Here is a 27,946-nt window from a genome sequence, read left to right as displayed (position 1 = left end):
TAATTAGTCATTCCGTACTGTAGGCAGCCAAATATATTTACCTTCCTATTTAACTTCTTTCAAGACTAGACTAGATACAAAGTAGAACTTAACTGAAAATATTTTGAAGACTAGAAAACAGTACAATCTACACAATACTGGCAATGGTAACGTGGGCATCTAACTGAATCTGTTCTCCTGGGCCCTCTGGAGAGCTCACACCCCGAGAGCACCCCTGCCCTGCATCCCAAGTCCCACCCTCAGCAGACACAGCTGGTCTGGTCCCCTCAAACCTGCCAGAGAGGCATCAATAAAGTCCTGCTTCTACTCGAGGATTGGTGGGGAAGCGGGGACGGAGCATTGTGATCAGCAATCAGTGTTGCTAGCAGAAAAATATATTTTTTAAAAAAGACATGTGATTCCCCCAGGGCGAAAGGAATTGAACCTTTTAAACAGATCCAAATCCACCTCAAGTCTGTTCAAACAAGGAAGCATTCTCAAGGCCTGTGGGAAGACGGCTATGGGCAAGGGGTGATGACGCACAGAACTAAACGAACTACCTGGATGGAGCAGTTGGGCCACAGAAAGATCTGTGAGTCTCTCTGCACAAGGGATTTGACTCCACCTGAAACAGAAATGTACATCCCAAGTCTATACAAATCCTGATAAGGTTTCATATGCACAGTGGCCCCTTGAAAACAAGTCAAAGTTTAGATTATATACACAGAAATGCATTACTGCTTTCTGCACTGTATTTAAAATACTACACACCCAAACAGGATTCTTCTCATGCAACAGAAAAACCTGTCCTCCTTCCCTCTGCTTTTGGGAGGAGTTCTCCCAAAGGAAAGAAACTGGATCTCTCCCTGCATCACGGTAACAGGCCTACAATCCCATTTTGGGATGCGCCTGCTGAGTCGTCTCCCGCTACCAGCTGAACTGTAGAGAGAATGTTATCCGAGAACCTGGACAAGGATAAGCTTAGATTAATGTCACCTGGTAAAATGCACAGCCTGGACTTGGATCTGACACCAGCACAAGATGCTTTGCAAAAACTGACGCTTTGGAAAACGTTAGAGACTAATTATCTTTGAGGCTTTTTAGGCTTTATTTTTTTTTTTTTGATACTTTATACCAAAGTATAACCACCTTTTATAAACGCTATTCAGTTACGAAAGGCTTCTGGGATTATGTAAATCAAGACAAGTCAACCGGTGACACCTCTCTTAATATCAATAGAATGAGATTATCTAGCCTTTTCTTTCCCCCACTCACAGAAGCAGCAGCAGCACAATTTAAACTCTCTGGTCATTAAAAGAAGACCTCTCTTCTAGCATGTAAAATCTGTAGCAACAAGCCTATTTCCATTTGCTTTCCTCAGATACTCTCTCCCTACAAGGAACTACTGCATAGTACAATTTTGCATTTTTAACTGTATGAATTAGGCATTCTTCATAAATAACAGCTATGTTCTATACACAGGAGCTCCTTTTTATTAGGGACACAGTAATGAACAATGAGCAATATGTTCTATTATTCTTTGTCAAATCACAAAATGCTACATTAGAGTAACTGTGCTGGTCAATGTAATATAGTAGATTAAATTCAACTTCTGTGGAAAAACCACTGTAAAACAGCATGATAAGAAGGCTATAAAAAATTTAATTTTACTCCAAACTCCATCACAAAAAAAATGGTGTGAAAAGTAATTTTGCATAATCAGTACACGCCATCTGGAACAATTAACCGATTTCTATAGAACTATGAGGATCAGTCATATCTGCTTATTAAAGATCAGAAATTATACAAGTAATAAATCCTTGAAAAAACTAAGCGTACTCCCGCCTGTCAACGCTATTTTAACTTCAAATACTGAAGAACGCCTGATAAGGCTGAAAAGAAGAGATTAATATATGCAAATTACATCCAGCATTTAAAATCCCCACAACTGTCTCCGGTTTTCTGTCCCTTATTGCTGCCTTTATGTTTTATTCATACACCAACTCACCTGTCACTTCATAAGCTATAATATTATGGGGGTATTATTAAACAGCATAAAGCCGTGCTTTAATTGGAAAGCTTCATTGCATTTTCCAATTATTTGGAGTAAATTAAAAGCAGATGCACATAGTTTAATAAGGAGTCTAATATCAGTTCCGGGAAATCAAAATTCATTGTCATTACTAGGCCGTGATAGTTTTGCAAACTGTACTCAATTTCAGAGGTTTTCAAAAGAAAATCTGTCTATGCAATCTGTTAATTGTCATTCGGTTAATAACTGTTTAAATATCCAAACTACACAGCAGCTTCCTATTAAAAAAAATTAAACTGTGGGGTTTGTGCAAGCAAACAAATCCTGCGAGCCACTCCCGGGCTGGGCTGGGCTTCTCAGACTTGCGGGTTCTCCAGGAAACAATGGAGGCCAGGAGCCACCCACCCGCGAAGGACCGACGTTCTGTGCTCTGAGCGCTGGGGATCGCAGCGCCATCAGACAGCTCTTGGTGGAAAAGGGCGGAAGCCCTGTTATAAATCGTGCTTCCTGAGGTCTGTGCGCTGCTCAGCAAAAAATTAGCTTCCAAAGTTTTAATTGGTCTGCCTAAAATAAATCCTTTTAATGAGTGAATGAACTGATTCAGGATGCAAACATGGAAAAATCAAGGAGAGCAAACCTCGCAAGCAATTTGTTGTTTTTAAAAAATTGACCCCTAAAGGGCCATCTCTTACTGGTTTGTGACCCGGGAGTGGAGTGTCCCCAGGGCCCTAGCTGGGGCTGCCAGGGTGCCTACAAATGGAGTGAACTACCAGACAAAGGACTAAGTTTCAAGCCATTATGGATTTAAAGACTGAAATCTTAAAGGTTACTCTTCCTGAGAAACCCTGCTCTAAGCTGCAATAATATCGGAGCTCTGCACCTACAAGCTGCATACATACAGATGCGTGTAGCTAAAGCATTTACAAATGAAAAGTCACGGCAATACTCACACTAGTACACGTAACCTTTTCATTTTTGCACCAAGTGACAGACTTTTTCAAATCCTAGGTGTATAAATTATAATAGGACAAGTAGTAATTGACTTTTAAACTCCACCCCCTGCGAGGGCTACAATTAATCTGTTTTTAGCATAAGAACTGCTGCTCTGCAAAGTTCATAACTTGTAGGCTCTTCTCCCCCAATCCAATTAAAACCTTGGAGACTTTCCAAAAGGTAACAGCACAGGATTTCTTCATCTCCCAGTTCAAAGGGCATAACGGCTTACACCCCAATCATCCCAGGGCAAGCACCCCCCAGACCAGAGAGGACACCAAACACTTGAAGGTGAGAGACCTTGTGGCAACACAACCAGAAACTATGCACAGAGATGGAGATAAAAGCAATTCTTGTGCAGTGATCCAAAAAACAGCATCTCTCTCTTTTTTCCCCCCAAAATTACCTGTTTTAATAAAGTAGACACACTGTGCCAACTGAACCATTTAATTATCTGCATAAATGATGAATCAAAACAATAGTTTGCAAAAATAAATGACTAACCTCTGATTAAAATGTCTGCCCTCATTAAATCCAAATAAAAGATACAATATCTTTTTTAAAAAGGTAGTCTAAAGAAAGGAGCAATCCCTGAGCATTGACAGATAGTCTGGCATCCTTTCTTAAAATGGGAATGTCTCAGAAAGTTGCTTAAACTACTCTCCCAAACCCCAAGAAAGATGGTCTTCAGTGGACGGCGTGTCCCGTGGCTGCCAAGCCAGCCTTTGGCACAGGCCTTAGAGCTCCACTGGCCGCTCTGGAACATGAGGGAGCCTTCAGGATGTGCCCAGTGGGTGGTGGGACTCTCGACATATCCTGAGACCAAGCCTCGGCTCACAGGTCTGTTAAGGACTCTGGGGCAAGGGTCCTGGGATGGGAGGGGCAGGAAAGAAAGAGCCAAAGGACAAAGAAGAAAGGAGTCAAATGTTTCGAGCGCTGAGAACAGGTAATGCTCCTTTCTCAGTCCAGAGCTGATTCAAGGAGAAGGGAAAAGGGAAATCGGAGGCTGATTTAAACGCTGAGAAGTTCTCTTCAAAACTGTTTCACACACTAACAAACTTGCATCTCAAGCAATTATAGATTTCTGAACTAGGGTGGAGGGTTGGACCCTGGCCTGGGCGGGCTCCGACCCGTGAGTCCCCGTCCGGCCCTGCCTTAGTGGGCCTAAGCCCCCCTCCTGACTGCATTTTAGGTGGGGTGGGGCTGGGGTCCTGCTTCAGGGGGAAATAAGACCCATGCTCCCTGGAATGCCAGGGTCTATGACAGTCATGTGAGCTACCATTTCTGGGGGGCCCGCTCAGTACAAGGCACTTCACATACATTATCCCTAATCCCCAAGTTTTACAAGAGGAAATGACTGAAGAGTTAGTAAACTGTCCAAAGTCGTGCAGCCGGGGAGAGTGGATACAAAGGGTGGGTCTCAAGAATCAGTCCAACAATGAGGATCTCAGTAGCTCCCGCAGGCTGGGCTGCCTGGGTGTGAGACCTGTGGTCCTAACCTCCCGGGACAGACCGTGGACTCCAGCGGAGAACTGAGCACAGAATGAGATGTTACAACCAAGAACAGGTCACCCTTCTCAGAACTGGCAAAACCAATCAGACGGCAAAGTTTACAAGCAGCATCAACAGCCAATAGGCTTCTGGACACAGAAGGCGCCCACGCTGGGCCTATGGGAGGCCCAACCACCTTTGGCCGGAAGAAGGGTGAGAGGCGGCTGTGTAATTCACAAGCCAAGGGACCCTCTGACAGGAGTGTCAGTGGCATTCTGCTAGCCCAGGGCATATTTAAGGTAAACACAGGAGGCAATGGAACAGAAAGATGGGTGCGTTTATTGCCTCCAGGTAGCAAGCGATTAAGTACTTCTAAGCGTGTCACCAGGAGCGATGCTTAGGGCCGACGAGGCAAGCTTTGCTCTCTCATTCAAAATTATGGATGTCGCCTCGCCGGTGGATCATCAGATCGTTCACGCTATAAAACAAGCCAGGCGCGAGAAACCGCGCGCTAACAAAGGATCTCAACCTTGGCTGAGAGCTCTGCATCACTCATTGTCTCGGAGACAATCGAAAGACAAATCTGAGGACTGAGGGCCCCGCGTTCTCTGGGACATGTGATAAATACACCCCATCCCAACTCCAGGCTGGAGCAATGAAGTCTGTTCTTTAAACATAAACAGGTTAAGACCGTCACTGGCCATTTATAAACAGATGGGGAAAAAAAGTACTGGGTATTCAGGACACGGACGCCAAACGCACAACAACAGATGGATGCAGGTATTCCGTCCACGGGAAAAGTGGCTTCGTTGCTACAGAACAGATCAGAACTCTTTGGTCCTGAGGCCAGCAGTTAAATGCACCCATCCTGACATCCTGTGTGGGGGACAGAGAAAACTTCCCGTCTCATCATGGGATCCTGTGTAGCCGTCCAGCCGCTCCCCGAGTTCTACCAACTCTCCCATCATTACTAAGTCATCAGGAGTCTACAGATGCCCACCTGGCAGCTGATCCCCGAGGACTACTGAGGTAGGTCAGCCAGGCTGGAGCCTGGAAGCGGGGACACACAGACGGCAGCAGAACTCAGGCAGCGGAGCCGGCAGGAGGGGACCTGGGACCAGGAGCACACGGGGTCGCACAGGGTCTGGAACAGCTCGGTCACCTCGGTAGAGGCTGGCACTTTAGGAAGCCCAACCTAGAGGGTGAAGCTTCAGAGCAGGTGGCACTACGGTGACTGTCAGTTCATGTAGGAGCCCTGCTGTGTGCAGGGTTCAGAGAGCTGGAGTCGGGGGAGACGCCTACAGTTCAGTCCCAAGACGTGAGAAGGTGTGTCTGGGCTGGCCACTGTCACCTCAGGGCTGAGGGAAGACCACGGCAAGGGGACACCCAGGTGCCCAGAGCTCCCCCCAACCCCAGACAGAGGTTTCCAACAGCAGGACCAGCGGCAGCCTTGCCTGCTAACGGCGGGGAGGTTCCTTGAAGCATCCGGAGTGTTGCCCTTGCTGGTCTGGAAAGGATCTGAGACGGGGCGGAGGGAGGAGCTGTGGGATAATTACAATCATGAGGACACCCCTGCAGCACCTCCTATGTGCCAGGCTCGGTTCCAATCCTCACTGCAAACCACTGCTGTTCCCATCTGACAGACGAGGAAACTGAGGCCCAGAAAGGTGAAGGCCCTTGCCTAAGGCCACTCAGCTTTACGAGAGGGGCTGTGTGCTCAGCTCTGCACTGTTCTGCCCAGCAGGACCCACACTTACCCCTGGAGGCGACCTGAGGGTGCGGGGGTCAGGGAGGGCATCTTCAGTCAAGCATGAAGGCCTCACTCTGACGAGGTCCCAGAGACGATGGTCCAGGGGCCACCTGAGGTTAAACTACACTGAGACCTAATAAGCCGATGAGTCCTCGTGTGAGCCACTCTAGTGTGTGTCCTTCCAGCGTCGCTTGACACAGGGAGGGACAGGGTCCCCAGCTAGGAGGAATTGTCCCCAGGGTAGTGGCGGAGAGCTGAGGGGCTGGTTGGGCTTGAATGTCAGCCCTTCCGCTGACTAGCACTGCTAACTATGGGTAAATCACTCTCAAACCTCAGTTTCTCCACCTGCACAATATTTATTATTATTATTGTCATATTAATGTATAGAATCTGCCTGCAATGCAGGAGACCTGGCTTTGATCCCTGGGTTGGGAAGGTCCCTTGGAGAAGGGAAAGGCTACCCACTCCAGTATTCTGGCCTGGAGAATTCCATGGACTGTACTCAGTCAGACACAACCGAGTGGCTTGACTTTCATTATTATTACAGGGATTCATTCTCTAAGGCTTTGAACAAGGCTTGAACATGGGGACTCAGCAACACTGGAAGCTCTATCTGTAAAACAGAGATCACAGCAGTAACAGTACAAACCCCGAGAGGTTTTCTGTAAGGTTACTGATAAGGATTTGCTGGGATTAAATAACAAAATGCATGGAAAGGGCTTACAACAGAGTTTTGTACATGGTAAGTCTAAAGGAAGGTTAGATTTATTAAAATAAATTAAAGTGATCCATTTTAATAAAAGCAAAAACAACTTCAGCTCCCAAAATGTGCTTAAAGAAGTTACCTTAATTATATCATTTTTTTCCGTCTCAGCTGATAGTCTGTTACTGCAAGACAGAGACACAGGTATAAAGAGAAACAAAAGGCTAGTTTGATACAAGCTGCTCCTAGGCAGGAGTGTTTGGTAACCCCCATGACTTCACTCACCCCAGAGAAAACTTCTGAAGAAGTGCTAAGAGCAGATGAAGAGCTGAGATTGAGCGTCTTCTATTTGTTTTCAGCATTTCTCTGGCTGCGTGCTAAGTCGCTCAGTCGTGTCCGACTCTTAGCGACCCTATGGACCACAGGCTCCTCTGTCCATGGGATTCTCCAGGCGAGAATACTGGAGTGGGTTGCTATTTCTTTCTCCAGGGGATCTTCCTGACCCATGGATGGAACCTGGGTCTCTTGCATTTTCCTGCTTGGGTGGGAGGGTTCTTTACCACTAGCGCCACCTGGGTAGCCCTTTCTCTGGCTAGGCCTTCAGAAAGGACCACAGTCACGCTGCCTGCCAGGAAGCGAACTATGATGGGAAATGGAGACATATTTCTGCTTAAAGACTAGACAAAGAAGATACACATGCAGAGAGAAAGTGTCAGAGAGATGGTTTTTCTCTGTCCACGTGTGGGACCTTTATGGTCAAGACAGCGTTTGGATGGCATTTCTCTGAAGTGTGGAGGCAGTAAGTGTGCATTTGCTGGTAACGTCTCGGGTATCCCAATGTGAAAACCACACAAGCTCCTTCCCACACGGCCCCAGCCCCTGGAGGTGTTATCACTGCTCCCCTAGATGCCAGACAATGGCAGACACAGAGGATGCTTCCAAAAAACATGAGCTGAACTATTGCTACAATTGAATGATTAACATTATTGCAATTACTGATGTTGAGAGATAGGGGCATCAGGTCCAGAAAGGCTTGGTGCTGTGCCTGACGTCACTGGGCAGGTCCGTGGCAGAAACTTCGCTGCACCTACCCTTCTGGCTCCTGCCCAGAATCTTCCCACCACCTCTCAGCTGCCTCACTCAAGGATTTAAGAGGGAGGGGGACGTGGCCCATTAAACCAACGCCGCCTACTCTCTGCCACACGTGAAAGAAAAATATGGAGAATGAAGGCACAGCAGGGGGTGGCCATCTTTTAAGAACACTCAAGTATCCGTCACCTCATTATATTTTTATTTTTCACCATGACGAAACTGGAAAAAGTCTTAACTTTCTCCTGCCGGGGGAGCACAGGAAGAGCAGAAATGAAAACCTGGAGACGAAAGCAGCACACCCAACCCCCCACCGCAAGCACTTTTCCTCCGAGAAACCAAAGGCGTGTTGCAAGATTTTATGGAGGTCGCCAGCTCACTCTGCCAAGCGCGTCTTCCCTTCCTGCCCCCACACCAGCATCCCGTCACTTTCCCGAGAAAGGGCTTGTGGGCCGCTGGCCACGCAAAACAGCCCACGTCTAAGTGACAACGCGTGACAGGACGTCTCCTTTCTGGGTGGTGCCCAGCGGAGCTGCGCCAGAGCTTTTACTGCAAGTTTCTCCGGCCCCAGGAAGACGTCTTCCCTGAGCACTCAGAGCACGCCGACTGCTGAGAAGAAATCTTACGCACAAAATCATACAACGGAGCGCAGGACTGAGAAGATGAGCCAGTGTGCCCTGGGTGATAATTCTCAACAAAACTCTGGGCTCCGGCAGGGGAGGTGCTTCCCGATTTATGAAATACTCTCACACGTCCTGGACCCTCGTAACAAGAAGGCAACAGGCGGTTACTGCATTGTCTCGAGAGTGAGAGTGTTAGTCACTCAGTCATTTCTGGCTCTTTGCGACCCCATGGACTGTAACTGTCAGGCTTCTCTGTCCATGGGGATTCTCCAGGCAAGAATACTGGAGTGGGCTGCCATTCCCTTCTCCAGGGGAAGCTTCCTGACCTAGAGCTTGAACCCAGGTCTCCCACATTGCGGGCAGATTCTTCACCATCTGAGCCACCAGGGAGGGGTGAATAACTAGCATCGAGCGACTTGCCCAGGGCCACGTAACACAGGGCCCTTGCACAGCTCTACCTGGGAACCATTTGTGTGGGTTATTCAGCACACCACCTGTGCGGCCATTCACGGCGGCTCTGTGCGATGGCTGCATGCGCTTCTGACCCCAAATGCCCTGTCAGTCACATGCTGAACCTTCCTGCTGCCCTGGAAGTGGGAACACGGGGCCTGGCACACGGCAGCGCTGTCTGCTGAATGAAGAGAGAAGTGAACAGTCGTTCTTCTCTCTCTGCCTTTAATAACATCCTCAATGACTCAAAAAGGAGTGAAGACAGCCTCCGTCCTCTCTTCTAAACACAGCCTCTGCTGTCTCAGCGTGCTCACAGGTGAAATGGCTCCAACACAAAACCGAGGGGGAGGAAACCAGCACCCCAACTGGGAGGGAATGAGACAAGCCTCGTGGCAGAGGCAGTGTGGGAGCAGGACTTCAGGGATGGGTCAGCAGAGGAGACGCTGGGGCCATCAGGCCACAGGACCGGCAGGGACAGGTGCACAGAAAGACACAATGGAGAGAGGACACCGGGAGCTACCTGGGCTGGGGGGCCTGGAGGAAGAGACACCGCACAGGGAGAGACTGGCCATCGACAGCCCCCACTCTCGGCAAGTGAGGTACGCATGAACGCAGTCGGCAGTGGGCTGGGGCTGGCGTGAACGTGATCTGAAGAGGTGTGCTTTGGGGACGTCAGTCTGCCACCTGGGCAACTGGACTGGGGACTGATAAGCCAGGTCAAGGCAGTTTGAGTACCAACAAGGTACCTGCCAGGCCCGAGCCCAGCTGGCCCCGGAGGCGGGGACACAGAGCACAGAGGACCACGCCCGATGCTCAGGTCCAGAAGATGGGCCGGGGGAACTGGACGAGGCTCTGGCCCTCATCTGTCAGAAGGGTGACCCAGAGCCCAGCCCAGGGGTTTCGGGGTCTCTCTCTGCAAAATCCTAGCAGAGGCGACTGCAGAGTGGAGCCCCTCCAGGAGGCGAGAGGTCCCAAAGCGCCCTGCGTGTCTGCCTGCACACGCTGTTCATTAACTCCAGTGACACGGCAACCACGGTTGGGTGTATGAAGGCACGTCCAATTAGCCGGGCCTACATGAATATTTGCACTCTTAAATCTTTTGCATTTCGAAAGGGTTAAAGCTTATTATTAGCATATAATTTACAGTCCTTTCTCCCAGGAAAGGAATAATGCACAGTAAATGCCACATTCATTTTAATAATACATGTTACAGTCTGTGCCCAACATCTGCACAAAGGTAAAGGAGACAGATTTTTTTGACGTGTCCCACTCTGCCATCTAAACACAGGCTTTTTGTTTCTTAAGTGACGGAAGGTTTAATCAAGAAAGCAGGCAATTCATCAATCGCAACAAGGCGGCGTGTGAGCGCCTGACAGCACACACATGGTTGTGTACAGAGCAAACCTGGCCACCTGTCACCCGCACCTTTGCATCAGGATGTACAGATCTACTACTCGAGCAAGTCCCCACCCGCGCCCGCTCGGTTCTGCCTGCTCTTCTCCTCGTTTCCTTTGTGCTCGGTTTTGTTGTCAGGGCAGGAAGAGATGGATAGACAAGGGACGCCATGTTAGAGGGGATGATAAAAATTTATATGCCTTTAAAATGACTTATTTCCTTCTTGATTCGAGCACCATTATTATAAATATATATATTTTTTCACTCCACTGAGGAATCTTCCCCATATGCTATCATCTGGCACCCGTCAAACCCACGTTCCTCCCTTGGTTCCCTGCCTCTCCTCCCTCCAGCTCACCCCCCACCACTCTGAGCAGTCCTAGGTGAGTCTGAAATCCTCAGTGGAGGATACATGAAAAGAGGTGGGCTGGGGGGTGGGGGGAGGTCTGAAGTTCAAGGCCACAGAAGCCGCAAGAACATGTCCATTAATTCACAGGCCACAGAGGTAACTGTGAATGCAGAGGCTGACTAACGTTTACTCTGGGGCTCCCGCTGGAAGCTAGCAGCCCTTCCCCAGCTTTGAGGTTGTGAACCCACCCGCAGGCTGGCACTCACCCACACATGTGACACCCACACAAAACACACGCAAACTCTGCAGCATAAACGGGGCACGTGGACGGCTGTCAGTCAGAACACCTCACACAAAAAAGAAGGGCATTTCTCATTTCTCACATGCCCGATTGTTTTAGTCTTTTGGTCGTTTTCCCACCTGGCATTGCTTTATGGTCATTAAAGTATCAAGTTTGTTTCTGACTTTCCTGGAGAGATTTTCTTCTCCTAATTGAAAGACAGAAATAACGCAATCACTAAAAATGAAAGGAAAATACATTCGTAATTGTTTGGTACGCTATAGACAAGTTTCTAAAGGATCACATTGTAAAACACACAGATTCGTTTTCTTTTCATAATAAGATGAAGAGCCGGTGGCAGAAATTTTATCCAGTTGGATGAAATATATAAATCATGAATTTCATAATACTGATAATTAAATGTCCATCTTCCAATTTAAATGAGGACTAGATTAAAACTGCATGGAGAAGGCTGATATTCAGAAATCATTAATTATTTTTAATTGCTTTGCGCTTTCCTGGTCTGATGTCAGAGTCACACAGCTGGTACGGGGTTCTGTGTTTCAGAGAAAATCCCCCTTCTCTCTGAATGAGGGTCATGGCTACACTGCCTGCTGATGGACTCGGGCTTGTCCATGCTCACATGCTTCCTGATGTCAAACATCTTGAAAACGGACTGGTTTTTAAGAGGGAACAGCTGTGGAGGGCAATAAGCTGGCTTTTCCACAATCAAAAAGAAAACCAAAAAGGGGAAAAAAACCCCCAAAACCTGAAAAACCCAGAAGAGCTCAAGACAGGGTGACTGCACCCCCAGTTGGCCAGGTCGGCTCTGGGTTCCCTGGCTCTGTCTGGGGCAGCTCCACACCCCTTTCACTCTCAAAAGTGACGACGTGGAAAATACATTAAGTGGTCAGCCTGGTACTGAAGGACAGATGAAGACATCAGGCACTAAAAGGTGCTCCCCGCACCGTGTGGCCTCCATGCACGTCTGCGTGTGGCTCACCCTCAAACTGGGCTGTTTGAGAGTTTTGGCTTTATTACGTGCTGGTTTTAATGTGCACCTGCTTTATTTTACTATTTTACACAACTATGTTGATTTATTCAAAAGCAAGAAAAATAAGTTCTTTGGGAAAAAATTCTTCACGTGGAGCTATGAATCCGTTTATAACCACCACAAAAACAAAAGAACGTTACCGTGTCGCTTCCCTGTTCATGAAGTAAAACCTGCCATGAGACTGATGGGAGGTTCCTAGGTTGGAAAAAGCAATTCTGGGGTCTCTGAATTGCGCTACTCGTTATAGGGACCCTCGGCACAGGAAACCCTCAAGGTGGACAGGACATCAGGGAGCTCCTCTTTCCTGACGTCCCCCCAGGTCTCCAGCCCCTGGTCTGATGCCCAGCACAAGGACATTTCTTAAGAAACATCTCACTCGGGCTTCCCTGGTGGTCCAGTGGTTAAGAACTCACCTGCCAATGCAGGGGACACCGGTTCGACCCCTGGTCGGGGACGATCCCACGTGCCTCGGAGCCCCTGGGCACTTGCGCCACAGTGACTGAAGCCTGTGTGCCCTAGAGCCCCTCCTCCGCAACAAGAGAAGCCACTGCAATGAGAAGCGTGTGCACGGCAACTAGAGCAGCCCCCACTCAGCTAGAGAAAGCCCGTGTGCAGCAATGACGACTCAGCGCAGTAAAAAAAAAATCACTGCATTCAACTTCCAAACATTTAGGGTTTCCAACATGAGTAGGTCACACTCTATCGTTATCAAGCTCACTGAAAAGCGGCTCTTCTGTTGTTTCCAGCACCTTACAGGGCCCTCTCTATGCGGAAGAATTCATAAAAGGAATAGTTACATTCTTCCCGATCAACTGGCTTGTCTCTATGTTGCCTATAAAAAGATTTGACTCTGGACCAAACCTGGAATCTCCCCTTCATGCAAAACCCCACCCAAGGCTGCACCCTCCTCTGCTATCCTGTATTTTCATCCACTCCTGCTCTGCCCCTTCCATTTTCACTTCGCTACATGTGTTTTCAGAGCTACCTTAAATCTTTCTGGAATAAGTGGAAGAGAAATGAATAAGTGCTCAGACATCTAAGCATCAAAAAAAAAAAAAAATGATAAGAAAAAAAAAAAAAAGGGAGGACACCACCACCTGGGACCAAAATAGAAGACTTTGAGGAGCAAGAAGACATTCTTTAAAAGAAAACTAACAGTCACTAGAAGTTCTGACAAGGAAACTTAGGAGCTGGGGCTCTGGGACAGAATCTAGAGAAATCAACACGGCCTTGAAGAGTCCCCCCGGGGGACAACACCTTAAGGGCATCTAACCAAGGGAGACACAGCAGTGAGAACACGACCGGGAAAGCATGCGCCTGCCAGCTGCCACGGATCACAAGTGAGACCAGTTTAAAAAGTGGTTTGCCGACCCTAATATATGTGGGTTACAGAGTGGGCCACACCAGGCACCCACCGTTTTACTTCATCTCCTCTTTCAAGGAAAACCACCCTCAAACCTTAGAGAGTGAATACCATGGAGATGGGGGATTTGAGGGGCAAGAAAGGTGAGGTGGCAGCAGGTGCGTCCAGGTGCTTTCGGGCTCAGCTGGGGACTGGAGGGCCAGCAGACGCAGAGGATGGTCAGTGATCTCGGAGGAACATCAGTGGACAGGAGGGTCCAGGGGACGGGACAACAGAGGACAATCATGTCCACAAAAAGGGACAAGAAGAGGCTATTGATCTGTGGTCTGGAAGTGATTTCCATTAGAATTCGAAAGCACAGTATGAGTCTGTGAGAGTGTTAGTTGCTCAGTCGTGTCCGACTCTGCGACCCCATGGACTGTAGCCCACCAGGCTCCTCTGTGCACGGGATTCTCCAGGCAAGAAAACTGGAGTGCATCACCATTCTCTTCTCCACAGGATCTTCCTGACCCAAGGATCGAACCCAGGCTCTCCTGAATTGCAGGCAGATTCTTTACCATCTGAGCCACGGGGAAGTCCTTGTGAAGCACTCAGACGGAGGCTTGTGAGCCCTCAGAAAAGACGGTGGCCACTTGGGAAGCTTCCCAAGAATGTGCTGAATTAACCCCAAGCCGGTATTTTTTATTATGGGAATAACACGTGCTATCATAGAAAAGTGAGACACTGCAAAGAAACAAAAAGAAGAGCTGGAAAACCCAGTGAAAACCACTGTGAATGTCTTGTGTGTGTACGTTTCCAGGTCTGTGGATATATCCTTTAAAATGATATCACACTGCACACTCCAGTTGTCACTTAGCACTATTCATGCACACCTTTTTATCTAAATAAAAAATCTGTTTGATGCTTGAGAAGTTAAGGCCACTGTATGGAGGTTTCATAATTTAACCGACTTGCCTTTGTTTTAGACATTTAGGATATCCACCCCCCACACCTCTTTTTTTGAGTTATTACATTTAAAAAGCAGCAGTGCTCGCCCTTGCGGATAAGTCTTTTTTTTGCACATCTGTAAGCATTTTCCAGAGGAAATTCCTGGAAGAGGAAGTGTGAGGATCAAAGTTGTGCTTCATGGCCATTCTGATGAGGGTAATAGCTGGCAGAGAAGGGAGTAAGCATCTCAGGATTTTGGCACAGAGGCTTAGAAGTTCCTCACCCCAATTCTGTGGGCAGGAGAGAGCTACCCACAGGCTGGATGGTGGAGAATAGTTGGCACGCATCACTGATGGGATGCGTGGTATCCCAAATGGCTGGGCGGATATGAATGCACAGCGAGACAGCACAGCTGAACAACACAGAGGACCTTGCGGAGATGGGCTGGGCTGCTCGGAGGTGGTGGCCCCAGCTGCTGGAGGGCTCAAATAGCATTTAGAATGATCGCCTCCCTGAGATGTCATAAAGGGTATTCCTGGGCAAGGTAGACATGGGCTAAAAGCTTTTCTTCCTCCCTCCCTTCCTCCCACAACTGTTTCAGGAGCACCTCTGTGTGCTGGGGACAGAGCTACACGTGGTCCGTACCAGATTCCCCAGCAGTGTCACTCCCTTTGCAGGCAGGACACAGATGAACTGTCTCAGTGAGAGTACAGAGGGGAGATCCTAACAGGTACGCCCTTGGGAAAATATGCAAAAGTAAATATCACTTTAATAACCATATGTACAAATGAAATGTGGGCTGCTTTTCAAATTTCTGATTACCTTGTTTGGAAATCTACTTATCTTAGGAAGGGACTGCAAATGAAGGGAGCGGTAATCAAGTGTTTTCAGGAATGAACCAGAGCAGACCAGGAGTTTGTACCAAAGGCTCAGGGCCTGAGGTCTGCAGTGAATGTGTGCAGGGCTGGTTTAGAAGGAGAACAGTGTGGTGGCTCAATCCATTACCAGCAGAGCACCAGCCATTATGGCAGCAGGCACGGGGCCCAGGCTGGGCCTGCGGCACCCGCTGCCTTGACTGTTTCTGGAATAAACCTTTGAAACCTTAACTTCGCAACACCAAACTGAGACGTGCCATTCGGTGCCAAGCACCGTTGGAACGGGCGGGACGGCGGGGAGGGTGTCTCTGCTTCCCTCTAGCCAGATCGGCTTGCAGGCAGGCTGCTGGTGGGCGGGCAGGCTTCCCAGCTGCACCATGGTTGCCCAGTGCTGAGCTTGCAGGCCTTACGGAGCCAGCGGGCCCTGCAGGGCACGCCTGGCAGCCTCACAATGAAGCAGTCCTGGACCCTGGCAGAGCAATTTGGGGCCTGCAGCCGCCGAGGAGGCCTGAGCTGCCTGCTGTTATGGGCTGCGGCCTCAACTACCTCTGTTTGGAAGATAAAATCCAATTGACTGCCACTTACATAAATGTAACAGGAAGTTCCTGAATGGCTTCCCCTGTGTCTTGAGGCTGTTACCTCGGTACTGCTAAACTAACAGCTGAAATGAACCCAGACAACACCTCATCAAAGCTGCGGGGCGAGGAAGCAGTGGTCCGGGGCAGACAGGAACATTCCTGCCAAACCAGAGGAGATTTCACTTCGTGGGCCCTTCTCTGCAGAAATGTCAACAGCTGGGAAAGCCATCAGAGAACCCAGGTGAGGTGGGGGCAGCTGGACCCTGTGGCTGGAAAAAGATTTGCAAGCTGGAGGGGGGAAAAAGGCATCTGCTTTGGTTGAGCTGCCTGTATGTGCATTCAGAGCGGGATTTCACCCCGCTGGATTTCACAGGCCTGTTTTGCACCACTCTGCCACTAAGCATCTGGGGAAATATCCAGCTTTTCTACAAAATAGGTCATCTTTCCACATTTGTTATGCTCCTTGTCGACTCTGCTGAAATAGCCAGAGCACAGAAGAAATTCTCCCTGGAGACGCTGCTCTCAGACAACATGCGCCCGCTCCCCTTGGGGACTCGGCTCCTGGCATGGGGCTAGGACGAGGGCTGTGGGGACCTCCCTGTCGCTCCCCTTTCCCGGCAGGAGTGCCACCCAGAAATGGAACAACTGGCCTTTGCTTATCCTTCCAAACCTATTAGGGAGCGATCATAACAAAGAAAAACGAATACTGACACGAATTATACCATTGTTCTATTTCATCTGTTTAGTACCCTGAAGTTGCAATTTTTAGAAAAAAAGATTACCTTTCAAATAACCGGTTCATTATGGTACATGAATGAATGCCATGTTCCCGTGTTCAAAACGTCACTCACCATTAGGGGTGCGTGCTGGTAAGTGGCACCGATGTGCCATTTCCCCTTGATACACCAAGGCCTCCGACTGGAGGCCCCTGTATAATCGGAGTCAAGTTCGTGGGTTTCCTCAACTCTTAGCAACTCCCCTGCACTGCCCGCCACCTAATGACTCTCAATTCCGTAATAAGGCTTTGTAAGTTTTTCCCTCTCTGGGTAAGGTGAAAAAGAAAACTGTGATGAAGTTCCTGCCAAGGTAACACTATCCATTTCAAGGCCAAGTTCAGAAATCACAGACTCAGATGATGGGGGTTGGGGGGAGCGGGAGGGAGGCCCCCTGTGTACCCTCTGGTCGCAAACCCGGTCTTGAGAAACAAGAGGCGAGGACAGATGTGGACAGGAGGGCAGGCGGCACCGGGCCTCGGATCTGCGCAGTCCCCGGTCCCTGCGGGGAACTCGGCTTGGACCTGGCAGGTGAACAATGTGGTCACTATTCTCCGAAACCTCCCTTCAAGCTTGTGAAACCCACACGCTGTTTTTCATCATTAGTTTCAAAACATGCTGAGGTTCTGGCCCTTCACTAAGTGCTGCGGTGACACGGAGGAAAGGGGAGGCCTGGACCCTGTGGGGAGCAGGCCCCTTGTAGGGGAAGAAAGAGCAACGAGACGCACAGGTGCCGTTAGAAGTGAGACGCGCAGAGGGAGGTGGTGCCCGGGACACAGGCATGCTCGCTGGCCCTTGGCGGTGGCCCACCTACCTGAGATGGCATAGAGATTGGAGTGCTGGTATTCATAGTCAGCCCGAGTGCTGTTCCTGCCTCGGAAGGTAGCGGGGAGCGTGAGAGAGATGTGCCTGAGGAAGACAGAGGAGAGAAAAGGAGGTTACAGGGAGCATGGAGCAGTCCCCAAGGCTCAGAAAGCGCAGGTGCCGCCATAAGCCCACAGCGCAGCAGGCCTCCATCTACCCAAGCAGCTCGAGTTCCCCAAGGAATTGAGAAGTTTCTGGACATCAGCAGCTACCTTTTCTATACACAGAAGGACATCCAAGAGGAAGAAAGGGTTTCCCAAGCCTTACATGATGTCCCAGGTGCCTGGAGGAGGTGGGTGACTTAACCCTGATCTCTGCTTACTGGGCAAAGCACACCAAGGGGACCAGGATGCTCAGCTCCGAACACAAGCCTCGGTTTGTCCCGTCATCTTGGTCCCATTACCCACCCAGTGGCTTCCACGCCTGTCCCAGGAAGCACTTGGTGAAGGAAGATGTTAGGGGTTATTACCAGGTGAGCCCAGGAAACGAGGCCCACTGAGAATCAGAATGGCATGTTCCCCTGAATTCTGTGAGCAGCACACGTCCGCCTCAGGTGGCAGCACACAGTAGATGCTCAGAAAGCACCTTCCATTGACCCAGTGTGTCTTTTATGGCACAGGTGTTGGCCATTAAGGCTCAACGCCCAGAGCGTAAGTGCATCCTTGTTCAAAGCATATAATCCATTTGGTGTGGTTATCAGCTGCCTTTTAGTGAATGCTGAGAAGAAAAGATGATGATAATAGGAAAGACATTTAAAACCCAACAGGTCTGGGGGGCACAGTCACCCCTTCGTGGTACGACTGGGGCTGGTTTGAAGTCGCTCAGCAGCCTGAGCTCCAGTCACACAGTCATTCCCAAAATGGGAGAGGCTGGGATGGAGGGTACCGATCACGTAAAGGAAGCTGACGTTCTGCACGCTGCCCTTTTCATACAACAAACACGTCGTCTTCTAGAACGGCTCTGGGAGGGAGGTGGGGCCTGTTCTCACGGGGCCAGGAGAAGCAGAGGCCCTCCCAGGGCCAAGATGAAAGCCGAGGGCTCTAAGTGAGGTGGCTGAGCTGTGGGGTGAGCCCTGAAGGTGAACACCGGTGCCATCCGGCCGGCCGCTCAAGCAGGCGGCGGGGCCTTGCTGGGCACGGGGGGACCGGTGACACTTCACGTGAGAGGAGTATCCACAGGGCGCTGGGATGCATGTGCTGTGAACTTGCACTGCTGGCTCCTTCCTGATGAAAGGGTGACACCGAGGCGAGCTCTTTCCACAAGGAGCTCTAGGCTACAGGGGACAGAAGGGCTGGAACAAACTGGGGTGCACCAGGAGATGTGCTCCAAGGAGGATAAAATCTGTGCACTCAGCATGAAGGCGGGGGTGCAGGGCTTACAGTGGCAGCCCCTCCGAGCTGGATGTGGGTTACAGGAGGGGACAGGACCTACGTACGGGCAGTCAGGGAGCCACTCTGCTGCAGGGCTAGAGTGGGAAACAAAGCCACAGCCAGACAGGAAAGGATGCCAGAAGCCACACTATAGGCTTTGGGATCTATCCGCTTGGATGAAGGTTCTTGAACTCTGTTCTGCTCGTCAGAGTGCAGAGGCAGTGCTCTAGGCACCTGGGAGCTCGCTAACAACACAGACTCAGCTCCCCGACCTGGGGAGTCTGTTCAGAGGCCTGGGGGGGTGCACCCTAGAAATCCCTGGAACCAGGCGAGCAGTGACTCTGAGGATGGGCTGGTTTGGGAACCCTGGCAGGGGGAGGAGAGCTTCAGAGGGTGGAAGCAGGTGATCAATGCCTCCGACCGCAGCACTCAGTCAGTGGAGCTGAGCAAACAGAAGAATAAATTACTGACTGTGGTTGTGGTTGAGCAGAGCTAAAACAATGACAGGCGGCCCTGTAGAGAAGGTCGGCTGGCCCTGAGCGGGGGCCTCGGGGTCAGCAGATCCCTGGGTTCTCTTCTGGCTCTGCATACCGGCCCTGCAAGGCAGGAACCCAGCCTGGTGTAGAGTGAAAACGTGGGCACCTGTGTCGAATATCCTTAAGCATTTCAAGAGGGCGACAGCAGAGCCTTGAACCCAGTATGGGGCCCTCCAGAACGGGGGCCTGTGCCATGCACTGGCCACACACTCGTGCAGCTGGTGTGCCCCACGTGCTGGCGCTGCACCCACTGTGCCCCGAGGCTTTTCCAGGAGCTGGGGAAGAACTGAGCTTCAGCACTGCCATGCCCTGAGACCACTGAGCCCTGAAAGCCCTAAGAAGGTACGCCACACCTAACTAAGGACGCACCACACCGCTGGCATGGTGTGGTAGCGCTCCAGGGCCCTTGCAGAGGAGGCAGGGTGTTGGTGGAACCTCAGATGACAGGCCAACCCGGGTGACAGCACAGGGGGGTCTCTTCCTTGGCTGAGAAGACAGAGCCAGACCAGCTAGATGGCCATCAGAGATGGCCAAGGGAGCCCTGGTCCAGTCAACCCAGACCTGGGGAGGGGGGACTCAGGGTGGCAGGACAGGCAGGGTCCTGCTTTTGCAGAGCTCCCCTACTGCAGATGGTGACTGCAGCCATGAAATGAAAAGACGCTTACTCCTTGGAATGAAAGTTATGACCAACCTAGACAGCATATTAAAAAGCAGAGACATTACTTTGCCAACAAAGGTCTGTCTAGTCAAGGCTATGGTTTTTCAGTAGTCATGTATGGATGTGAGAGTTGGACTATAAAGAAAGCTGAGCGCCAAAGAATTGATGCTTCTGAACTGTGGTGTTGGAGAAGACTCTTGAGACTCCCTTGGATTGCAAGGAGATCCAACCAGTTCATCCTAAAGGAAATCAGTCCTGAATACTCATTGGGAGGGGTGATGTTGAAGCTGAAACTCCAATGCTTCAGCCACCTGATGTGAAGAGCTGACTCATTTGAAAAGACCACAATGCTGGGAAAGATTGAAGGCAGGAGGAGAAGGGGACGACAGAGGATGAGATGGTTGGATGGCATCACCGACTCAATGGAGTCGGTGGAGTTTGCGTAAACTCTGGGAGGTGGTGATGGACATGGAGGCCTGGTGTGCTGCAGTCCAGGGGGTCACAAAGAGTCAGACGTAACTGAACTGAACCGAACCCTGTAGCAGGGGTCAGGGACATGCCACCAGGTTACAGGAGCCATGGCTGACGCGGGGCGAGTGGGAAGACTCTCCACGCTCCCCCAGGAAGTGCTGTTCCCCCTGGGAGCTGGGGATGGGGGGCAAGGAGGGGCTCTGGGGTAACTCCTAAGCAGCAGGAGGTCTGGCGGAGGAGAGGGGCTTGGAAGGAGGTGGGGGTGGCTAGGGCCTGAAGCCGGCTGAAGAGAGTGCTTTGGGGTCACTGCATGCAGGGCCCTGCACAAGTTCTGACTTTACCCTGAAGAGTTTTAAGCTGAGAAGGGATAAGCTCCAATTAATAACTTTAGAAGATTACCTCCCTATGGGAAAGTGAGGGGGAAAAATTGAGATGTACTGTAGATGGGAAGAGAGCAGCCAATTTTTATGAGGGTTTTCATGGAACTGCAAGCAGTTATGCAGCACCTACTATGTGCAGACTCAATGCTTCCCACCCAAATCTCCTGCTGTGATCCTCTAAACAGACAGTTTCAGGGGGATTCTATGGCCCACAGAACTTAAGAAGTGTAGATCAGAGAATCAAGCTGCCTGGCTCTACAGCTGCCCCATCCACAAGGACTTCTCCGTCCAAGCCTGCCTGCCTTTCGAGGGCATCAGATTTTGCCTGGCTGACCCCATCCTGCAGACTGCAACCCCCTTCCCTCTGCCCGCACCCTGGGACCTGGTTCTCTTTCCCCCTCGCAGATGGCCCTTCCTGGCTCCTCTTCCACTTTGTGGGGCCTGCTGTTGGCAAGGGTTTGGTTTAGCTCTTTTCTCACTCCACGCACTTTCCCTGGGCAGCCTAACCGGCACCTGTGCCCTGGTTTGAGCCGTCCTCACACACCAGCCACCTCTCCAGACACTCCTGTCACTCCTGTCTCCACCAGAAAGCGAGAAAGTTGTGATTCTCTGGGTCTGCCTCGGCCTGATCCTTCGTCTACCCTGCTCCCTCCTCCTGCGGTCTCCACTTCCTCCTTACTTCCTCTCCAATCTCCTGTTGGTCCTTTAAGACTCTGAGCATCCTCGTTTGGTAAAAACCCTTCCTGGGCTTGTCCCGGGGGGGACTGGGTGCCTGGATGTCCTCTCTCACTCTGGTTGTCTCAAGACACGTCAAGGAAAAGGCCAACTCTCATCAAGGTGGTACCCCATTTTCTAGGACAGGTTCTTCCCCAGGGCAGACGATCACTGAACAATTAAGAGTGCTGAACAGACTCCACTGAAACCCCTGGGTCTTTTCGGACACGAACTGCTGTTGCCTCTACTATTGCATTTGTGCCTGTGGGCTTGGTCAGTTAGACTCAGAGGTCTCTAGGAGACCCATGACACCACACACCCCACTCCCTGACACTCAAGAGGAAAACAGGTCGGTGTAAGAAGTCAGTGGTGGCAGTGACCAGGAATTCACAAGGGAAAAAAGAAAGAAAAGGCTCTGAGCACTATACAACGGGCAGACAATGTGGGGCTGGTGCGGGTAAGTGGGAAATTCCAAGAGAATTCAAGTTACAGGCCTGACTCTTTCAGAGGCTAATTGCTCAACAGGAATCCATCCAACTGAAGTCAAGTCACCAAAAGCTTCAGCTCTGGTGGCTGATAGCCACCAGGTGGGGAGGGGGTTTTAGGGCAGCAATCTGAGCAGCAAGAAGACCCCTGGCCAGAGAGGGCTGAAGGGAGGAGACCCCACATAACAAACAGCTGCTTTGGCATCATCACTTCTCTGGTTACTGGACGCAGGGAGGAAGGGGCATGGGGACAGGAGGCCACAAAGGTACATCAAGGTCTCCTGTTAAAGAGAGTGGACAGTTCGGGCTGAGGGGACAGGGCACCCGTGGTTTAAATCCAACGAAGGAGGAGTGACCCAGGGGCTCGGTGTCAGATCAGCCTGGAAGTGAGGATGGGCAGGACTGGCCCAGTGGTCAGCTGAACCTCGGAGCGCAACGAGAGTCTTAATTCCTCAGCGTCTGGTGGGAGCCCATCTGCCAGGCACTGGGCTGGGTTCCTCCATGGACATCACCTGCCTGATCCTCTCAGCAAGCTTTTTAGGTAGGAACAATCACTTGTAGGTCTTCCAAGGCAAAGCTGACAGAGAGTGAGCCAGAATTCATGCAAAGGTGGGTCCACGAGTCCCCTGGGGGTCACCATCAGCATCTCAGAAGTCACTCTGATGGACCATCTTCACCATCCATACACAGGCGGAGATCACTCAACCAGGAAACTGGGGTCCACCTGGGAAAGCGATGGTGCCGGGGACCCAACCTCTCTGCCACTTGCTAGCTCAGTGACCCTGACGACTGGTCACAGTCAATCTAACTTGGTAACAAGGGAAGAGCTACATACAGACGTGGACAACCAATGGCCCAACCATCTACCTGGGAAGGCAGAGCAGGTGCGGTGGTGAAGGCTACCAACCCCAGTGTTCAGCCGACACAGGTTCAAATCCCAGTGCCAGCAGCAGGAGCTGGGTGCCCTTCATCATGGGCAGGCTGCCTCCCAGCACACAGATGCAGGCAGAGCCAACAGTATAGAACCAGGATGCACTGAGCGCATGGGAGCACAACTCCTATCTTGATTTCTTCCCCTTCCTGATTCCCTGGCATTAAGTCCCACTTATGAGGGCCTTGGGTCTCCCCTGGTGGCTCAGAGGGTAAAGAATCTGCCTGCAATACGGGAGACCTGGGTTCGATCCCTGGATGGGAAGATCCCCTGGAGAAGGGCATGGCTACCCACTCCAGTATTCTTGCCTGGAGAATCCCATGGATAGAGGAGCCTGAGGGGCTACAGTCCATGGGGTTGCAAAGCGTCAGACATGACTGAGTGACTAACAGTTGCACGAGGGCCTCAGCACAGGACTATAACAGCGCATCTGTACCTTCCCTCTGTACTAGAAGGAAATCTGAGCCCCGCTCCGCCCATGGTTGCCAGGCGCTGCCAGTTCTCCGGTTCTGGCCCATCCCTCCTCTCTGCTCTGGTCTTGGTGGTGGTCCCAGCACTCACACCCTGCAGCCTCACCCGCTGCCTTTGGTCCTCCCCTCCCCACTCTCATTCCTGCTTTGGGGCTTTGCACTTGCTGTTTCCTCCTGTGGGAGGCACCCCGCCTCCCCTGTGGCTCTCCCATCACTTCCCCATTCTACAGAGCCCTTCCAGCTCTGTAAGACTGTCGATCTGTTTACACGCCACCAGAATATGATCTACGTGGCGCTTTCTACCACATCCACAGTGTCTACAACTGTGGCCGGCACACAGCGGGCATTTAAGAAAACATTAGGGAGAACCCTACAAGATCACCCAATGCTGCTGAATAAATGAATGACTCTGACTCTGACCTGCAATTAGAGATCACTGGGGAGGGCTTCCCACTGTCTTTTCATCCCTGGGGCTGGGCTGGGTAATAGTTTGGAAAATGTGACTATTTCTGATTCATGAATATTTTTATGCAAACAAGAATTACATTCATCATGGCACTGCCTACAAAGCCAAAAATCTTGAGTCAAATTAGAGATCAAATAGGGGACTACTTAAAAAATTATTGTACAGCCATTTGATAAAATGTTTTAGTCACTTGAAATATTTTAGAAGACTAATAGCCTGGGCCCATGCCCATTACCATAGCCATCTACTGAGAAAAAATATATAAAATCCTTATTTTTACACTTGGAATTGTAATCAGTTAACCCAACACTCTGTGGCTTATTTCCCATAACCTGATTGTCTAATGAGATTGAAGGAATGCCTGACTCATGACACTGGGGGTTACTGGAGGAGGAAAGAAAGAGCCAGGCACTTCAGTAGATCATGGCACTAAATGCTCAGGTGTTCCGAAGTACCTAAGCCTAGGGGAGTTACAAGAGTTGGTACTCGATGGCATCAAACAAAGCTGAGAAGTCTGTGAACACGATGCTGGCTGGGGCCCCCACAGACAGCAGTTTCACTGGAGTCATTTCAATGGACCCCAAGCTATTGATCACTTTGTGATCCCTCCAGACCACTCTCTATTGATCTAGAAGAGTATGCTTTAGATTTTAAGTGTGTTCATAAAGATTACCAGCAGACCAAGGAGAAGCAAACCCAAGAACTCATGAAACTGGCTCTATCTTGGGGGTCACCTAGAGATGAAGACCCTCGGCTATCATCCCCAGTAGGTTCTGGACCACTGGCACAGGGCACTGACCATTAGAGGACAACAATTTCTGCCTCTTGACTCAAATGATGGATCATGATCCCAAAATCTGTTCGGTCACTGGAGAATTCCAACTAGAACAGCCCTTGAATCCTGGGGGAGCTTTACCAAGCTCCCCACCCTGGCCCCTGCCTCCAGGACAGCCCAGAGGAGACCAGGTACACCCCGAGAGCCATCATGTCTGTCTGCAGGGGCCCTGGCTGTTCTGTAACAAATAGGTCAGCATCACACGTGCTGCCGACAACAGCTCCTGATAAATAGAGGCTGAGGGAAATTTCATTTTTCTCCCCCAAGTCAGTCTTTGGCACCTTATTCAATTAACATGGCCACTAAGCCGCAGACAGCTCCATATAAAAGCCCTTCAGTTATAGAATACATTTTATTATGTGACAATAGTTGCCAGTACGATTTATTTCCTTTGATGGGATTCTGCTTTTTCCTTGTTAATTTAAATCTGTATTTTCTCGTGCTGATTCCAGGTCTGTGTGAATTTTTAAAATGTTGCTATTAATCTTCCGAACCCAGTGGCCACATGTAATGAAGATGGCCCTGCCCAGGCAGCCACGATGCCCGCTCTCCTCTCAGACCATCAGAGGGCAGCGCCGAGGGGCCAGTGGCTGCTGGAACGGCAGAGGCAGCCTCGTGGTTAGAGATGGATGCTACTTTTATGTCCCACCCCCTACACGCACCCTTGCAACCAATGCAATCTGTGGTGTTAAAATCACAATTGCCATTGTTTTCTGCTGTATTTTAAACTAAGACTACCTTCTGGCAGCAGTTTTCCGAGTGTGCTCTGGGGACCTCCGGGGGCTCCTCAGACTCAGGGAGTCCACTGGGTCACTGCTACTTTCATAATAATATGACATCTTTTCCCTGCTTATCCTCAAAAAGTGAAAGTGAAGTCGCTCAGTCGTGTCCAACTCTTTGCAACCCCATGGACTGTAGCCTACCAGGCTTCTCCATCCATGGGATTTTCCAGGCAAGAATACCGGAGTGGGTTGCCATTTCCTTCTCCATCCTCACAAGTAGGCAGAAAAAATTTCCAGAAGCTGTGTGACTCGTGAGGCTGTCATCACTCTGGTGTTTGCATAGGTAGTCTCATGTTTTACATTTTTCTGAATTTTAATTTTTATAAGGTAAATATAGACAAGGCTTCTCTGGTGACTCAGTGGTAAAGACTCTGCCTGCAATGCAGGGGATGCAGGTTCAACCCCTGGGTTGGGAAGATCCCCTGGAGAAGGAAAATCCCATGGACAGAGGAGCCTGGTGGGCTACAATGCACGGGGTGGCAAGAGAGTCGGACATGACATAGCAACTAAATAATGACAACAATAAATATAGATATATATAACCTACACAAACAAAAGTTAGTCTTAATTCTCAATTTGTTTTTCCCCAGCAAGAGGGAATCCTCAGTTTGTAAGACCTTGGGACTTCTTGGGCAGTCCAATGGTTAAGACTTCACCTTCCAAGGCAGGGGGTGCAGGTTTGATCCCTCATCAGGGAGCCAAGATTCCACATGCCTCAAGGCCAAAAAAAAAACCAAAACAACCCAGAACATAAGCAACAGAAGCAATATTGTAACAAATTCAATAAGCTTTAAAAATGGTCCACATCAAAACAAACAAACAAAAGTCCTAGACCAAAAGGTTTGAAAACTACTAATAGGGGATAATGTGTTAACCATAACTCTGCAGAAGACTCAACATCCGGCCAGTGGGGCGGAGGCAGATGTCTGGTTGTACGACCTCTGGGTCAGAATGTTCCCCAGACATAAGCCTCCTGAGTCAGAATGACAAGGCTACTCTAGATTTTTAAACAGCATTTCCCCCAGTGGACATAGGTTTGAGCAAACTCTGGGTGCTGCAGAGAGACAGGGAAGCCTGGCGTGCTGCAGTCCATAGGGCAGCAAAGAGCTGGACACAACTGAGTGACTGAACAACAAGAATCCCCTCCATAATGAGAAGTATCATTTGCTTACTCACTTTCACTGGTATAAAGAATTGTTAGCTGACAATACTTAAAAGAATGAAAAAAAATTCAAACTAGGAGGGTGAAATGATACATGTCTTAAAAATATAACAGTACTACATGACTTGTAGGGCCAGTGACAGCTCCAGCTAGCCTCCGGTCACCAAGGGTCTGCAAAAGCTAACGAGAATAGAGAAAGGTAATGAAGATTCGGAAGATGAGTCATTCAAATAACGAGTGCCCCGGAGAGATGAGGGGAGGAGGCATGCACACAGCCGGCCCTTTGGCCAATACCCAGTCTACAAATACATCTCCTTGTGAGGGCCTGTAAAAAAAGTGTCACACAAGAGGAAAAGAACATTATTTCTGGGAAAAAAATTTCCTGTAGGATGTAGAAAAAGCTATCTGCATTAGCAATAATGCAGAAATAAAATCCCTCAAAACTAAATCAGCAGCATCATGGATAAACCCCTGCCCCTCTTGAGTTTCCAGAATGCAAAGAAAGAAAACAAAGATGATCATGATGAGGAAAAATTTGATAAATGTGGAGAACAAAGACCAACCTAAACATTCCAGGTATTAGAAAGAAATTAGAACAATTAAAAGTGAAAACCAAAAAAAAAAAAAAAAAAATACTGAAAGCTTGCCTGATTAAAAACCAACCAACCCACAAACAACAAAATATAGAAGCCAACATGGCTTCCAAGATTCTAAGCAAAAATCAATAAAGAGACTCAGAGCTAAATAAATCCCGATTTCAAGACTATGTAACTTCAAGACTTAGTGTAAAGCTATGGTAATCAAGACAGTGTGGTATTGGCATTAACACAGACATAAAGATCAATAGAACAGATAGAGAGTCCAAAAATAGACCTACACATACATGATCAACTGATTTTCAACAAAGGTGCCAAGACAATTCAGTGGGGAAACAAACCTTTTCAGCAAATGGTGCTAGAACAATTGGATAGCCACATGCAAAGAGAACAAAAAAGAACCTGGACACTTACCTCACACCACACACATACATAAAATAACCCAAGAGATTCACAGAGATTCCAGAAAAGAGGAAGGTATAAATTATTAAGTCCAGGCCCAGGATTTGATACTTTTTATTT

At 49.6% G+C, this 27,946-nt stretch overlaps 1 protein-coding gene across 7 annotated transcripts in view; it reads right to left on the bottom strand.

Moving 5' to 3' along the window:
- The window catches only part of MVB12B (multivesicular body subunit 12B), a 208,854-nt gene that overhangs the window by 80,018 nt on the left and 100,890 nt on the right, over positions 1 to 27,946 (bottom strand). For all 7 annotated transcript variants that reach the window (XR_009739594.1, XR_009739595.1, XM_061433526.1 and 4 more), the window contains exon 7: positions 17,519 to 17,613. Coding sequence is in view for 5 of the 7 variants with exons in the window: in XM_061433526.1 (XP_061289510.1) it covers positions 17,519 to 17,613 (95 nt within the window). In the remaining 2 variants the exon portion in view is untranslated. The remainder of the gene's footprint in view (positions 1 to 17,518; positions 17,614 to 27,946) is intronic.

The sequence above is a fragment of the Bos javanicus genome, chromosome 11 (genome assembly GCF_032452875.1).
Source record: "Bos javanicus breed banteng chromosome 11, ARS-OSU_banteng_1.0, whole genome shotgun sequence".
In the NCBI taxonomy this organism is placed as follows: Eukaryota; Metazoa; Chordata; class Mammalia; order Artiodactyla; family Bovidae; genus Bos; species Bos javanicus.
This window is presented reverse-complemented; position numbering and strand designations above follow the sequence as displayed.